Genomic DNA, 16310 nt, shown 5'->3' with positions numbered 1-16310 from the left:
AAGCACAAGCAAAAAAAAAAAAAAAAGAAAAAAATATAAAAATTGGACTTCATCAAAATTTAAAGTGTTTATGCTTCAAAGGAAAATACCATCAAGAGGGTGAAAAGACAACCCATAGAAGAAAATATTTGCAAATCATACATCTGATAAGAGACTTGTATCCAGAACACATGAAGAATTCTTACAACTCAATAAAAAGACAAGAGCCCAATTACAAAATGGGCAAAGGATCTGAATAGACAGTTCTCCAAAGAAGATATAGAAATAGCCAACAAGCACATGAAAGATGCTCAGTATCATTAGCCATTAGGGAAATGAAAATCAAAACCACAGTGAGGTACCATGTCACACCCACTATGATGGCTACCGTCAAACAGACACACAATAACAAGTGTTGGAGAGAATGTAGAGAAATCAGAACCCTCACACACTGCTGGCAAGAATGTAAAATATGCTCTGGACAGTTTGGCTGTTCCTCAAAATGTTAACCTAAGAGCTACCATATGACCCAGAAATTGTACTTGTAGGTTTATATCCAATAGAAATGAAAACATACCCATATAAAAACTTATACATGAATGTTCATAGGAGCATTATTCATAATATCCAAAAAGTAGAAACAATCCAAATGTCCATCAACCGATAAATGGATAAACAAAATGCAGCCTATCCATACAATGAAATATTATTCAGCCATAAAGAGGAAGGAAGTGATTCCTCCAAAATTTAAACATAGAATTACCACGATTCAGCAATTCCACTTCTGAGCATATACCCAAAAGAAATGAAAGCAGGGACTCACACAGGTATTTGTATACTCATGGTCACAGCAGCATTATTCCAAATAGCCTCAAAGTGGAAGCAACCCAAAAGTCCACTGATGGATAAGTAGACAAAATGTGGTATGTACATACATTGGAGTATTATTCAGCCTTAAAGAGGAAGGAAATTCTGAAACATGTTACAACATGGATAAATCTTGAGGACATTTTGCTAAGTGAAATATGCCAAACACAAAAGGACAGATATTATATGATCCCACTTAAATGAGGTTCCTAGAGTAGCCAAATTCATAGACAAAGTAGAATCATGGTTGTCGGGGCAGTGAAGGAGGTGGGGAATAGGGAGTTAGTGTTTAATGGGGACAGAGTTTCAGTTTGGGAAGATAAGAACATTCTGGAGATGGATGGTGGTGATAGTTGCACGACAAAGTGAATATACTTAATGCCAGAGTGCTGTATACTTAAAAATGGTTAGAATGGTAAATTTTATATTATGCATGTTTTACTTCAATCAATCAAGCAAGTAAGCAAACAAGACTAAGTTCTTACCCAAAAGAAACAAACAAACAACTAGCTTCTTACCAAGGGAGGTCCTCCCAAGAAAATGGTACCCTGCTTGCGTACGATGATGTTTTCATCAGCCATCGCAGGCACGTAAGCTCCTCCTGCTGTACAGGAGCCCATGACCACTGCTATCTGGAATCCAAGCACACAAGAAACTCATGCAGTACAGCTCAGACAGTGAATTTACACAGTCCCTGGATCTACAGTTCCACAAACACTGCAGTACCAGGGGATATTACTAGCTTGTACCCGTGTTTCTCTCTTTCCCTTTGGCTGTGCCATGCGGCTTGTGGGATCTCAGTTCCCGACCACGGATTGAACCGGGGCCACGGCAGTGAAAGTCCGGAATCCTAACCACTAGGCCACCAGGGAACTCCCTGTGTTTCATTTTTAAAATGGAGTCCTCTAAGTGTTTAGAATGGTTTCCTAACTTTTGTATCAAAGCATTTTGAAGGACTTATGTCTCACTTTACAAAGCTTGTGGACAATCTCCCTGTTAAAGAGAAGACTGGCCAAACAGACCTTTACCCTGAGCAACTAATGGAGAGAAGAAACTCACAATCCATCCATAAATTAGCAAAATTATATTAAAAGGACAACTTTTAAATCTAATAATAATAACAGTAATAATAAGTCCTCTAAACAATTGCCACTTACCTCAAAGGAATACTGAAATAATTCTCCAAATGAGTAATGTTAATTTTGTGTTACCCTGAACACAAGACCTTCTAAATATAAAACTAATGTTAGCATCACAATTGAAAATCTTGCTAAAAAGAAAGTCCATTGTGTTGAAGCTGGGTGATGCATACCTGAGGGTTCACAGTACTATGTTCTCTACTTTTGTGTGTGTTTGAAATTTTCCACGATAAAAGCTTTAAAAAAATTCTTGCTTAGAGATTAGTATGACACATAATAAATATGGGTTTTGCTGATTACCCCTAGACAGGAATAAACAATATCACAGAGAAAAATAAGAGAAGTATGTGGTGAATATTTTCTTAAATTATCACATGAAAGTAGGTTTTGCTAATTCCAATATGCCATCAGTTTTCCTTCTAGTCATACAAGTATCTGTTCTGAAAAAAAAAAAAAAAGCCACACTAGTATTAATCCAAAAGTGAAAGGCAGCATGAGTTAACATTTTTCCATCTAAATGGCTGTCACAAAAGGCATTTTCCCCTATTTCATGTAACATTATGAAAAATGGCTGTAACATTTCTTTGTCAACATACTACAGAAGTGTTTGCCACTTATGGTTTTGCTTATCAATCACCCAGTTTTTTTTCTTTCAGTTTTATTGGAATATAATTGACATACAGCACTGTATCAGTTTAAAGTATATAGCATAATGATTTGACTTACATATAGCATGAAATGATTCTTAGTAAGTTTTAGAAAATATCCATCAGGGACGTTGCTGGCGGTCCAGTGGTCAGGACTCCGCACTTGCACTTCAGGGGGCTCGGGTTCAGTCCCTGGTGGAGGAACTAATATCCCGCATGCCATGTGGCAAATTAAAAAAAAAAAAAAGCGGAGCCTAACCACTGGACCGCCAGGGAAGTCCCCAAAATTTTTAAAATAGAACAAAAATGTTTTTCTTATGATGAAAAAACCCCTTAGGATCTACTCTTAACAACTTTCATATATAACATAGAGCAGTGTTCATTATATTATTCATATTGCACATTACATCACATTACTTATTTATCTTAAAACTGGAAGTTTGTACCTTTCGACCTCCTTCATCCAATTCCCCTTCCCCCCATCCCTCGTCTCTGTAACTACAAATCTGATCTCTTTTTTTATGGGCTTGTTTGTTTGGTTGATTTTGAAGTATAATCAACCTACAGCACTATGTTAGTTACTGTAATACAACAGAGGGATTTGATATTTCTATACATTTCAAAATGATCACCACAATAAGTCTAGTTACAGTATGTCGCCACGTAAAGATATTACATAATTACTGACTATATTCCCCCCACTGTACATTTCATACCCACGACTCATTTACAACTGGAGATCTGCACCTCTTAATCCCCCTCACCTATTTCTCTCCCTCCACCCACACCCCACCTCCCCACAGAAGTCTGTTTTGAAGATATCTATGGCTAGAAAAACTCTTGCCCACAAGCACAAGGAAACATTCATCATAGCAGTGTTCATAATAGCAAAATATGCAAATAGCCAACATGTCCGTCAATACAATATTTTGAAAGGGATACTGTGGATGAATAAATTCTTTAAAAATCTGGGGCAAAAAGTAACACAAGAAAGGTTAGTACTTCATAAATCCAAGTGGAGGGTACATGAGTGTTCTGGTCTATTATTCTCTGTACTTTCTTCAAGTCTGAAATATTTTATGGGTTTTTCTTTAAGTTTATATCAGAAGCAAAGGACACAATTTCACCTTATCACCCTGTTCTCTGCACTAGAACACTAGAATCCACTATCAAAAAAAGAAGTCAAGGAACGAGAGAAGAGTCACAATGATGTGAGAATATGAAAGGGGACAATTTTCAAAAGTAAGCTCTAAAGAGGCACAGCAGGGTTCCATGAAAACAACTATTGAGCAAAAGGAGAGAAAAGAAGAGCAACTGTCAGCAAGTGGTGTCCCAAGACCAAGGACTGGGGGTTCGGGGTGGGGACGGAGCAAACAAAGACGAGTTATCCTGTCAAAATGTCACAAGACAAAAATGAGGGAAATGAAACTAAACGCCATCCTGTCATCTCAGGGTGGAGAGAAAAGATGTACCAATTTAGCAGAAAAGTCTCTCAAGAGAATAGCCGACAAATTATTAGCACATAAGGCAAACAACAGTCTCTCCAGCCCTCAGATCTTCCAATGTCCGTCTGAGATGGGCAGTCAGGGTTTCGATCATGCTGCAGCCCCTTTGTACCCCGCAACTCCAAGGGGCAGTGCTGCCGGGCTCCACATCAGGGACCCATTTAAACCCCAGTCCCACCTCCTTTGATTCTTCTCTGTCTTGCTGGCTGATCTTCCCCCATCTCTGAACCTAGACTGGGGGTGGGGGGGGGGGGGGGGGGAAGAGAATACCCAACTCACTTTGTATTCTCCCCTATCTTGTTTTTAAAACTTATGGCTTGAGACCTCCAAGCCCCTTTTTAACTATCACAAATGCTCTCTCACAAAACGAATTTTACCATATTCCTAAGAACACTTCAGATGCCTTTTCGCCACGGAATCTCCGCAATCAAGGAAATCAACAATCCACTTCTCAGACACCAGGTGAGGCATCACAAACATATACAGAAGACTTTTGCTCAGTAACAGAGTAGGAGACTGTGGTAGGCAGCTTCTAAAACGCCACCCCCCCCCCCGCCCCCTGTCATACTAGACTCTTGGTATTCACTTCCTGTAGGATCACGACCCCTTGAGCGTGCGGTGGATCTGGTGACATGCTGCTAATGAATGGAATATGGCAAGTGATGGGACATCACTGCTGTGCTCAGGGTGTGAGGGACCGTGTCTTCTGTCTTGCTGGCCATCTTTCTCGCCCACCTGCTTGCTCACTCTGATGCAGCTAGCTGACATGCTGTGACATGCTGTATGGAGAGGCCCACAAAGGAAAGAACCCACAACAGCTCATAAGGAACTGAGGGGTTACTGCAAAGAACTGAATCCTACCAACAGCCACATGAATGAGGTAGGGGGTGGAGCCTTGAGAGGACTGCAGTCAGTCACATGATCCAGCTAAGTGCAGAGCTCGAGGATCCAGCTAAGCTGTGCTCAGACCCCTAACCCACAGAAACTGTGAGATAATAAATGTTGTTGTTTTAAACTGTTATGTCTGGGGGTAATTTGTTCTGCAGTAATAGAGAACTAATACAGAGATCAAAAACCATCTCCCTTAAGTGACTGCAATTGAGGCCCATCTGAAGACCTAGGATAGTCTCTGAAGTGTTTTGTTGTTGCTCTTTAATGTATCTGTGAACTATTCCTCTAGTCCAGAGATGGGAGACAGACCAGCATTACCATTCTGTACCATCCCAGAGAATAATGAAAAACCAACAGAAAGACGTGGCTAAACCTTGAAGCCATTATGCTAAGTGAAAGAAACCAGGCCCAAAAGACTACTTAGTACAATTCCATTTATATGAAATGTCCAGAATAGGCAAATCCATAGGTTAGCAGGGGCTGCAGGGACTGGGTAAAAATGAGATTAACTGCCAGTGGGTATGGCATTTCCTTCTGGGGTGATAAAAGTGTTCTAAAATTGATTCAACCCTGTAAATACCCTAAAAACCATTGAATTATACCTATTAAATGAGTAAATTTTATGGTATGTGAATTATAGCTCAATAAATTACACCTCAATAAAACTTATAAAATTTAAAAAAAATACAAGAGCTAGAGTTACTAAGTATACAGGAATCAAAATTCTCAAATCTTTCATCAATGAGAAAGAGAGGCTATTCTAGTTCCAAGTATCTAACAGACACAAAACTTACTACTGCTAAAGCAAGGATTTCCCTGGTGGCGCAATGGTTAAGAATCTGCCTGCCAATGCAGGGGACATGGGTTTGAGCCCTGGTCCAGGAAGCTCTCACATGCCGCGGAGCAACTAAGCCCGTGCGTCACAACTACTGAGCCTGTGCTCTAGAGCCCGTGAGCCACAACTGCTGAGCCTGAGTGCCACAACTACTGAAGCCTGCGCACCTAGAGCCCATGCTCCGCAACAGGAGAAGCCACCGCAATGAGAAGCCCGTGCACCACAACGAAGAGTAGCCCCCGCTCACTGCAACTAGAGAAAGCCTGTGCACAGCAATGAAGACCCAATGCAGCCAAAAATAAATAAATTTATAAAATATACATATGTATTTCTCAATAGAAATAAAAGAACACAGTTAAGTCACCACTGTCACACAATCTCCTCTTCTGCATTTAATTCTGAGCCCTTCACTCGCAAAATAGAGTGAACGGGCACCAAGAGCTCCGCCACTGTGTCTACTGCTGCTTCTCACAGAGCATGGGGACCCCAGGGCCCAAACAGCACCGATGACTTTCCACATCCCAAAGCATTTGTCTGTAGTACAATAAAGACCTTACACTGGGCCACACTGGACAAATGATTCAGAACCCCAGAAAGATAATTCTGCTGCTTTCTTCTACTAAAGGGACATTAAAGGGACATAAGGAAGCTGCGTGACCACAAGCTGTTCTGACCATGCTCAGAGTACAGGTTTGCCTGTGTGGGCAAATCCCAGGCACTATGTCAGGACAGACATGACTGCGCCCCTCATCTGCATCAGAACAAAAGACAGCTCCCACGAGTTCCACTGAGAGGCCACCATCCACCCTGTCACCAGAGAAGTGGGTCTGCTCTGTGACAAGGACAAGCCAAGAGATCCCTCTTGCAGGGTCAGGAGGCCCATGGCAACTCAAAAACTTGAATTCAGAGCAAGAAAACAGCAAGTAGGCTAAGAATGATGTGTAACTGACAGTAACAATCTTTGTCATCACTGGCACAGACGGCACAGCAAAAGCTGGAAGTGAAAGGAAACGAGAGGCTACAAAACAGAGGTAATAGTCTGGAAAAACTTTGGACAAAATTTCATTACCCTCCAGGTCTTGACTGCACAAGTAGAGACTGGTTCTCGTCACACAAAAAACAAATTACATATTGTAGGTCAGCAGCCTGCCCTATGGAAGGGGTGTCTGAGAGGGAGTCAAGAGGTTTTATACCCAATTCTGAGAAGCTGTGTGAACTTTAGACCTCCATCTTTCCACTGAATAATTGCCGAAGACTATCTAGTTCAAAGGCTCTCTGTGATAAATGTAATAGAACTTGGGGAGGGAGATTTCCAGTTGCTTGGTGGAAAAGCCATTAAAATTATAATATGTTTTTTACATCTCTCATCTTTATTCTTTTTCCATTCAAAGTACTGTAGAAAGCAAATACTGCATCACTTTTTTCTTCCTCTACCTAAAGAGTCACCATTAAAAAATAAAAGCCATAATACACACATATCTATTCAATGGCTGTCCAGAATTTAAGAACATTATCAACTATACCAACGATCACACTGCTGATCCTAGAACGTGCATGCTTATCCGTGCTCACTGGATAGGATGAAGTGTACACAGAGAACAAAAAGTCCATCTCACTCAGAACATTCTGTTTCTTCCTCAATCCTTCTATCAGAGAGCCTCAAAACAAAATAAAAAACAGAGTGGTTTCTTCTACCCCTGACCCCATCTGGCTTCATGAGAAGGTTGAAATGCATTTTAAAAATAATAATATACAGTGTTTATCCTAACTAGGACCCTCAAAACAATTACCAAGGTCTGAGGCAAAGAAAATAAATGTCAAAAATAATGAGCTAAGCCAAGGAGGGAAGAGGGAAAAGTTAAGAAAAGAGGAAGGGAGGGACACTTGAGAATAATTTTAGGCACATCTCCAAAAAGAAGAACAAACAGGCAGAAGTGCAAAGAAGAAAAAAGGGGGAAAGGCCTGAGGAGCTGCAACTAAGTATAGCTAGGCGAATAACAGCTATTTCAGAAGACATAAACCGTTAATAAAAAACAGAAACATTTGCTGCTGGGGTGGTAGGATCACAGTAAAATGAGGAAGAGAATTAATGCATCAGAGCAAAACCAGTCTAGACTAGACTCTCACTAGACTATAAAAATTAATGGTAACGTAAGACTTGAAGAAAACAAACACCAAGATCCCACTTCTGAAGAGAACTATAAGTCTCACAATTAAAAAGCCAGCAACATGGGAACCACATCAGGAAAACAAAAGAAGCACAGCCCCAAGATCATCACGGCATCAGGCATGGATTTGGAGTAGGACCAGAGAAGGTATCCTCAGGACACGAGGCTCAGAGAAAGACCACTGGACACCAATACGCGAAGTCTTTAAACTTCAAAACAAACCAGGGTCCTAAAACCTACCAGAAAGTAAGGAAAAATGATACAGAAGAGAATACAAAGGTAACTACCTAGTTAACTGTTTTTTTCTCAAGTGCAAAAACAAAATTGTGGAAACTGGGAGGTCTGTAGGAATCTGGCCACATCTTTACAGCTGCAAAAATATAGGAAAAAACAGAGATATGGTTGTCAAGAGACATACTTCTTAGAAATCAGTGGATAAATGGACTTACAAAGGGCAAGGTTAATAACATTAAATAAAAACCAACCTTGGGGAGGAATAGTGATTGAACAAGTAAGGGAAGCTAGTGCTCACTATCAAAATGCACACGTAACATAACTGCAGTTACTACAGTTATTGCTTTATGTAGGAAATACAAAAAATTGTTAACAGTCCACTTAAACCAAAGTCTTAAATAAATAATAAAATATATTGGAAATTCCCTGGCCATCCAGTGGTTAGGACTCGGCACTTTTACTGCCATGGCCTGGGTTGAATCTCTGCTCAGGGAACTAAGATCCTGCAAGCCATGTGGCGCAGCCAAAAATAATGATGGTAATAATAATAATAATAAACATACATTAAAATATACGAAATAGAACTATGTTAGGTATCACTTTAATGGTTATTAAGGAGTTTCACTCAAATAATAAATTATTAAGTAGGTAAGTAAATGCGTTGGGATATAAACAATCCAATATTGTCTCTAATCTCAAGTGGCATAGAGTCTAGTAAAGGAAATTAGTCAGGATATGTCTAGATAAAAGGGATAAATGCCATTAGTAAGGTATAGCTCAAGAATTATGGGAGTTGGGGGGGGGGGAAGATCACTTCCAGTAAGGGATTCTGGGAAGCTTTCCTGGAAAAGGTGGCATCTGAGATGCACCTTGGAAAATGGGTTGGAGACTCAGATCAACCCATATGGAAGGACTGGGGGAAAGAGAGTCTGGCATGGACCTGAGCAGAAACTCATAAAGGTCACGATGCACATGAAAAATAGCAAGCGCTTCAGACTGACGGCAGTTTACAATGCATGATCAGTAAGGCTAGAAAGTTACGTTGGAACCAGATCACACGAGGTCTTAAGTATCAGGCTGTAAAGTTTGGTCAGGAACAAGGGAACTAGATAAAGAATAACCTTATAGTAATGTGTACAATAGACAGAAAATGCCTGAACTAACTATGGTGATGGCAGTAGGAATGGAGTGGAGTGGACCAATCCAAAGGTAAAAACCAACATGACTTGATTCATCAAAGGTTTACTATGTATTGATTACCTGCCCAGCATCAAAGGAGCTCCCAGGGGTACAAAAATAAGGAAGATATATATTTCTGACCTAAAAGGATTAAGTAGGGGAAAAATCAGAGAAGAGTCAATGATGACATCAAAGTTTCAATCCTAGAGAAAAGAGCAAGAAGGAAGTACCATCAACAGCACACAGAAACATGGGTGAAGGAACAAATCAGCAGGGGCAGCTAAATACGGAATATTTACTCTGAGCCTCTGGCACTAGCAGGAAATCTAACCAAACAACAGAACCCCAAGGGTAGGTGGAGGTGGAGGGAGGCCAGGACCAGAGAATGATCATGGAAGTGACAGGTATGTCATTAGATTTTATTAAACTACTAAGGACAAGTTCTTGAATGGGGTTGGGGGGATTAAATGAAGAGAGTGGGAGAAGAAGGAAACCAGTGGCACGAAGCCTAAGGAGAATTTCAAGAAAGGGAACAATAACAAAACCAACAGGTTGTACAGCATGAGAATCTCTAGGAGGTTAAGGTTAGCAGGACCCTCCGAGGGCAGCGAGGTTTTTAGGAAAGTGAGTGGTCAGGAACGAAGATGCTGGGCCAATCCTTAAGAAGTCTGGTAATCCAGGGAGGGAGAGAAGCTTCAAAAACAGCAGAAGCTAGAAAAGGTCCTTTCTTTGTGCATCATTTTTTGCTACTTTTTCCTTTAAAAAAAAAAAAAGAGGAAGTCAACATGATTATTGGCTGTGAGAAAAAAAATTAAGTGGATGTGAAATATTAAAGCAAAAGAAAGAAAGAGGATTAATGATGAAGCACAAATAAGGGATTAGTATTAAGATTATAAATGACAAGTCTAGCCTTGGAGAAGAGAGACAATTCTTCCTGGGATTAAAAAAAAAGACAGAGTAAGCAGTATTGTTTTTAATAGAACAGTGCTCACATATGACTTTCTCAGTAAAGTACGAAGCAATAGCTTCAGTGGCGATATCAGGTTTATAGTTCATATATTGGGGAAAAGATGAGAAGAGGCACCATGGACACTAGGATACAATAACAATTAGATTTTTTTTTAATTCCACGAGGTTCATGAGAATATAAGAAGGCAAACCTCAACCACAAACTTCCTATTGGGGTGAAATAGAAAAAATAAATGCTGAGAAGTGGCTCAGTTAAAGAAATACTGATGTTAAAATTTTTAGGAAACAAAAATTAAATAGGCAAACTGAAGGCATTCAGTCAAATGCCCCTTAGATACTTTAGTTTTTTTATCATAAGCAGATATTTCTTATTCAAAATTATAAGGACACTTTTAATTTTAAAAAGACCTAGTTCTTAAAGCACTTCAAGCTTCAGGTTCCACAGGAGGAGAGACCCTACCTGGTTTTATTCATCTAGTACAGGGCCTGGCTTAGAGTAGCTTCTCCATAAATATCTGTTAGATGTTGGCTGACGTTTTATGTAGTCCCACAAAATCTACATGAAGAGAAAGAGCACAGAATGAGCATGCAAGGTGGCAGAGGTCTACAGTGAGTTGAATGGTGCCCCTCTGCGCCCCAAATTTGTCCACACCTAAATCTCCGGAACCTGTGAATGTGACCTTATTCGAAAAAAAATGGGTCTTTGCAGATGTAATTAAGTTAAGGATCTTCAGATAAGATCACTCTAGATTACCCAGGGGTGCCCTAAATCGAGTGACAAGTATCCTTGTAAGGGAGAGAGGGCGCAGAGGAGAAGACCATGGGAAGACCAAGGCAGAGACTGGAGTCACATAGCCACAAGCCAAGGGAACGCCTGGAGCCATCAGAAGCTCAAAGAGGCAAGGAATGGAATCTTCCTTAGAGCCTTTTGATGGAGCACGGCCCTGCCGCCACCGTGATTTCAGACGTCTAGCCTCCAGAAACTTGAGAGAATAAATTTATGTTATTTTAAGCCACGCTGTTTGTGGTAATTTGTTACGGCAGCCCTAGGAAACTAATACAAGTTTCGTATAGCTATATAAACTATAATACCAGGTTAAATGGGCTAATTTCCCCTATAAGACAAAAGATCACAATAAGAATTTCATAACAGATAATGGATGCAAGGGCCATCTGTGCAAAAGTGAGCAAAGCTGAAGTTTCTATTTAGATAAACAAAGCATAGATATACGCAAGGTCACCACATAACAGTAAAATATATAATAAATAATAACAACACATTGTATTGGTAGATTATAAAGAAGAGAGATAATAATTGCAAGTGATGACTAATTAATTAGAATACTAATAAAAATACTACAAACTTAAGAAATTCAATAACAAAACAAAAACAAAGGAGTTGCAGCAGTATTATGAAGTATTTCAAACATACAAAAAAGATTAGAATAGTAAAATAAATATTCTTTACCTAATACCCAGTCTTAATAAATCTTAACATTTGGTCAAACTTACTTCTGAATTTTTTTAAAGGAATAAAATATTTCACATACAGTTGAAGCCTCTATAGACCTCCTACTTGGCCTTTATTCTCCTCCTCCCTCCCACCTCAAAGGTAACCACTGTTCTAAAGTTGAGTCTATCATTCCCATGTACCTGTTTATACATAATAGATTTGACATATTTAACACTTGCATACATAGCAATTTGCTATACATTTATTCTACACTTTTTTTTTTTACCCAACATATTTTTTGAGACTTATTTCTGATGATGCACACAATTCTAGTTCATTCATTTTAACAGCTAGTAACTATTATAACTCTCCTATGAATGGGCATTTACTTTGTTCTTTAACTTTTGCTATAACAAACAATGCTACAAGGAACTTTCTTGTACATGTCTCCTCATACATATACTAGAATTCCTCCAGAGTATAGTCCTAAAAAAGCAATTTTACTCAGTGTTCTTTCTTTTTAAAAACTCTTTTCCTTTGGTAAATAACCTTTATTATAGCATAACAGTATTCCCATATTTAGCAGATGAATCTGACTGGAGATATCCTTATGATGCTTTCTGTGGAAAAAGACTAAATTCTGTATTAAATTCTGTTCTGGAAATTCCCTGGCGGTCCAGTGGTTTGGACTCCATGTTTTCACTGCCAAGGGCCTGGGTTCAATCCCTGGTCAGGGAACTAAGATCCTGCAAGCTGCATGGCACAGCCAAAAAAAAAAAAAAAACAAATTCTGTTTTAAGTCATCTCAGAATACCTGGTTAGCAAAGACATTTGATGCAAGAAGCAATACGTCTCATTAATGAGAAATTACCTGTATAATACTATTAGAAGACATAACTGCCTGATTATAGAATATGCGGCCAAAGTGATCTCGATCTGGAAATACTTCTGCTTGTCGAGGTAAGTTTGCTCCTCCCGAATCAACTGAAGAGAAATAAGTACATCTCAATGAACAAAACATGCTACACACAGGAAGACTTATCTCAATGATAACATCAGTTCTTTTTCTTTTGCGGTACGCGGGCCTCTCACTGCTGTGGCCTCTCCCATTGCGGAGCACAGGCTCCGGACGTGCAGGCCCAGTGGCCATGGCTCACGGGCCCAGCCGCTCCGCGGCATATGGGATCCTCCCGGACCGGGGCATGAACCCGTGTCCCCTCCATCGGCAGGCGGACTCTCAAGCACTGCGCCAGCAGGGAAGCCCAAACATCAGTTCTTAATTACATTCGCAAAAAACTTGCCCTATCTTTCTAAACTCTTCTACAGCCTCTTTCTCCAATCCTTCAACACAGCCCCCCAAAATGTACTGTTTTCTTCAAACACATTAGGCTCTCCTACCCCTGTGCAGAATTCCACTTGAAATGTTTAGGACATTCTCTCCCTTGAGGATTAGCCCCAGAAACACCAAAACTCCTTAACCAGTTCAGCTAAAATTGGATCTTTCTCCCTTTTAAAACAATCTGAAAATCATCTACAGAATTCATGTGATAATTTTATTGCACGTCGCCTCTGGTACTCTTTTTTACTGCAGATTACCGTGGTGGGTAAGAATGTCAGCTGAGTTCAAAACAGAGCTTCCTTACTTCACAGCTGTGTGATCACAGGTGTGTTTCCGAACCAGTCTACTGCCTCGGTCTCCCCACCAGTGAAATGAAGGTAACAGTGGCTATCCCATAGGGTTGTAATTGGGATGACATGAAATAGTGTATGTGAAGCACTCAGCTCAGCACATACTGTGAGTGCACAGAGTGAACGCCACAAAAAGTTAGCTGGTCTTATACCTGTCACTCTTGCCTGCAACCACTAAGTCTTCTATTGATATTTAATGCATTAAAGACAGGGACAACACAATACTCTTCACTGCATCCCCTACAGTGTTGGGCACAGCACCTGCAAGCAGTGGGGCCTCATGGGCTGTTTTCTATACGTGCAATGCAGTTCACACTCTGAATCAACGAGGTAAATTCACTTTCATAGGAGAAAAAAATCTCATCAGTACCTGTTCAAATATCCATAAAAATGAACAGTATATACTGGCATTTTTACAAACCAATTTAAGCCAATATCCAGGAAGTACCAATTTTAAACTGCCTTGCTTTTATGTCTTTTTAAAAATATCCTTAGATTTAAATGTACTTTCATTCCAAATATAAATTTACTTTCACTGAATATTAAATTTCTTTAAATTATGTCTGCTCAAACTATGTACATAATCAAGCATTTAACCTAGTACCTGGCACTCAAGAGACCCATATATATTAGCTATTATTTTTTCATGGTTTGAACCCATTATTGTGAACAGAAAAACAAAATATTGGGTTGGTCAAAAAGTTCATTCGTTTTTTTCCACAACATGGTTCTAACTAGTGCTTAGTTGACTTTAACTTCATTCGAAACAATTTTGTTAGATTGTATTGTGACAGCTGTCATATCAGCAGTGCATTTGAAAAAAAAACTTATCAAAATTGGTCAATTTTTGTGTAGCCATTTTAATACTGAAGATGGAAGAAAAAAGGCAACATTTTCAGCATATTATGCTTTATTATTTCAAGAAAGGTACAAACGCAACTGAAATGCAAAAGAAGATTTGTGCAGTGTATGGAGAGGGCACTACAACAGATCAAATGTGTCAAAAGTGGTTTGTGAAGTTTCATGCTGGAGATTTCTTGCTGGACGATAGTCCATGGTCAGGTCGACCAGTTGAAGTGGATAGCAATCAAATCGAGACATTAATTGAGAACAATCAGTGTTATACCACGCGAGAGATAGCTGACATACTCAAAATATCCAAATCAAGTGGTGAAAATCATTTGCACCAGCTTGGTTATGTGAATCGCTTTGACGTTTGGGTTCCACGTAAGTTAAGTGAAAAAAACCTTCTTGACTGTACTTCTACATGTGATTCTCTATGTAAACATAATGAAAACATGTCATTTTTAAAACAAATTGTGATGGGCGATGAAAAGTGGATACCGCACAATTATGTGGAACGGAAGAGATTGTGGCGCAAGGGAAATGAACCACCACCAACCACACCAAAGGCTGGTCTTCATCCAAAGAAGGTGATTTTGTGTATATGGTGGGATTGGAAGGGAGTCCTCTATTATGAGCTCCTTCTGGAAAACCAAACGATTAATTCCAACAAGTACTGCTCCCAATTAGACCAACTGAAAGCAGCACTCAAGGAAAAGCGTCCCGAATTAGTTAACAGAAAAGGTATAATCTTCCATCCGGATAACGCAGGACCCCATGCTTCTTTGATGACCAGGCAAAAACTGTTACAGCTTGGCTGGGAAGTTCTGTTTCATCCACCATATTCACCAGACACTGCACCTTCGGATTTCCATTTATTTAGGTTTTTATAAAATTCTCTTAATGGAAAAAATTTCAATTCCCTGGAAGACTGTAAAAAGCACCTGGAACAGTTTTTTGCTTAAAAAAATAAAAAGTTTTGGGAAGATGGAATTATGAAGTTGCCTGAAAAATGGCAGAAGGTAGTGGAACAAAATGGTGAATACATTGTTCAATAAAGTTCTTGGTGAAAATGAAAAATGTCTTTTATTTTTACTCAAAAACCAAAGGAACTTTTTGGCCCACCCAATATATAGAAGAAAAAAACACCACTCATGTAGAGAAAAAAATGGCAAACCCCAAAATACTGTCAGGGATTCTTCATCAGTGATGTTATTATGGGTAGTGCTTGTTTACTTTTTCTCCCAGAGTTTTTAGCAAAGAATGTGCATCTCTTTTGTAATTATAAGAGAAGCCAACAGTTTTTTTAAAATATCCATTGATAACGTCATATATACATAGCCTTCTAAACAATCTTATTATTTTTCTAGCTAATAACAGTTTATTTTACAATTCTCGTGACTTGCCCAAGTAAATGCAGGGGAGCCTGTTTTGCATCGCAATTTCTTGTGCCCGTAAGTGTTTCTTCACAGTCACCGGGTAGTAGGTACCTCCTTTGACAGTGGCATCATTGGCAACAATAATGCATTCTACTCTGAAAGGCAGAAATTTCATCGGAAAAGAGAACATGAGAGAGTTCTTCAAAGTAAAGACCAATTGCATCTCATTACAAGACACTCCCAATACAGCCTGGCAATTTCTAGTACATATCGCCAGGGACAGCCATTAGTAGACAATCTTATGATATAAAAGTTTTAAGCACTGTTCACATATTTATTTATATAAAATGAATCACTTTTAATAAGTTTACAAACTCTAACTTGATTTTTAAAGAATCATCACCCCATATTAGTAGAGGAAAACTAACAACCTAAGCCACATTTTGTAATGGTTCTGTGAAGGAAGGGGTCCTAACTAGATAATACAAGATAATACAACAACAATAACAAGGAATCCAAGTCTCAGGGTGAGA

The 16310-nt window shown here is 39.3% G+C and overlaps 1 protein-coding gene across 2 annotated transcripts in view; it reads right to left on the bottom strand.

The window, feature by feature from the left end:
• MCCC2 (methylcrotonoyl-CoA carboxylase 2) overlaps window positions 1-16310 on the bottom strand; it is a 64181-nt gene that overhangs the window by 32565 nt on the left and 15306 nt on the right. For both annotated transcript variants that reach the window (XM_029217393.1, XM_029217394.1), the window contains exons 5-7: window positions 15805-15932; window positions 12738-12850; window positions 1365-1478 (exon numbers count right to left, since the gene is read on the bottom strand). In XM_029217393.1, the coding sequence (XP_029073226.1) occupies window positions 1365-1478; window positions 12738-12850; window positions 15805-15932 (355 nt within the window). The remainder of the gene's footprint in view (window positions 1-1364; window positions 1479-12737; window positions 12851-15804; window positions 15933-16310) is intronic.

This window comes from Monodon monoceros, unplaced genomic scaffold (genome assembly GCF_005190385.1).
Source record: "Monodon monoceros isolate NGI ecotype Baffin Bay Population unplaced genomic scaffold, NGI_Narwhal_1 Super_Scaffold_12, whole genome shotgun sequence".
In the NCBI taxonomy this organism is placed as follows: domain Eukaryota; kingdom Metazoa; phylum Chordata; class Mammalia; order Artiodactyla; family Monodontidae; genus Monodon; species Monodon monoceros.
Note: the sequence above shows the minus strand (reverse complement) of the source record. Positions and strands in the feature narration are given on the sequence as shown.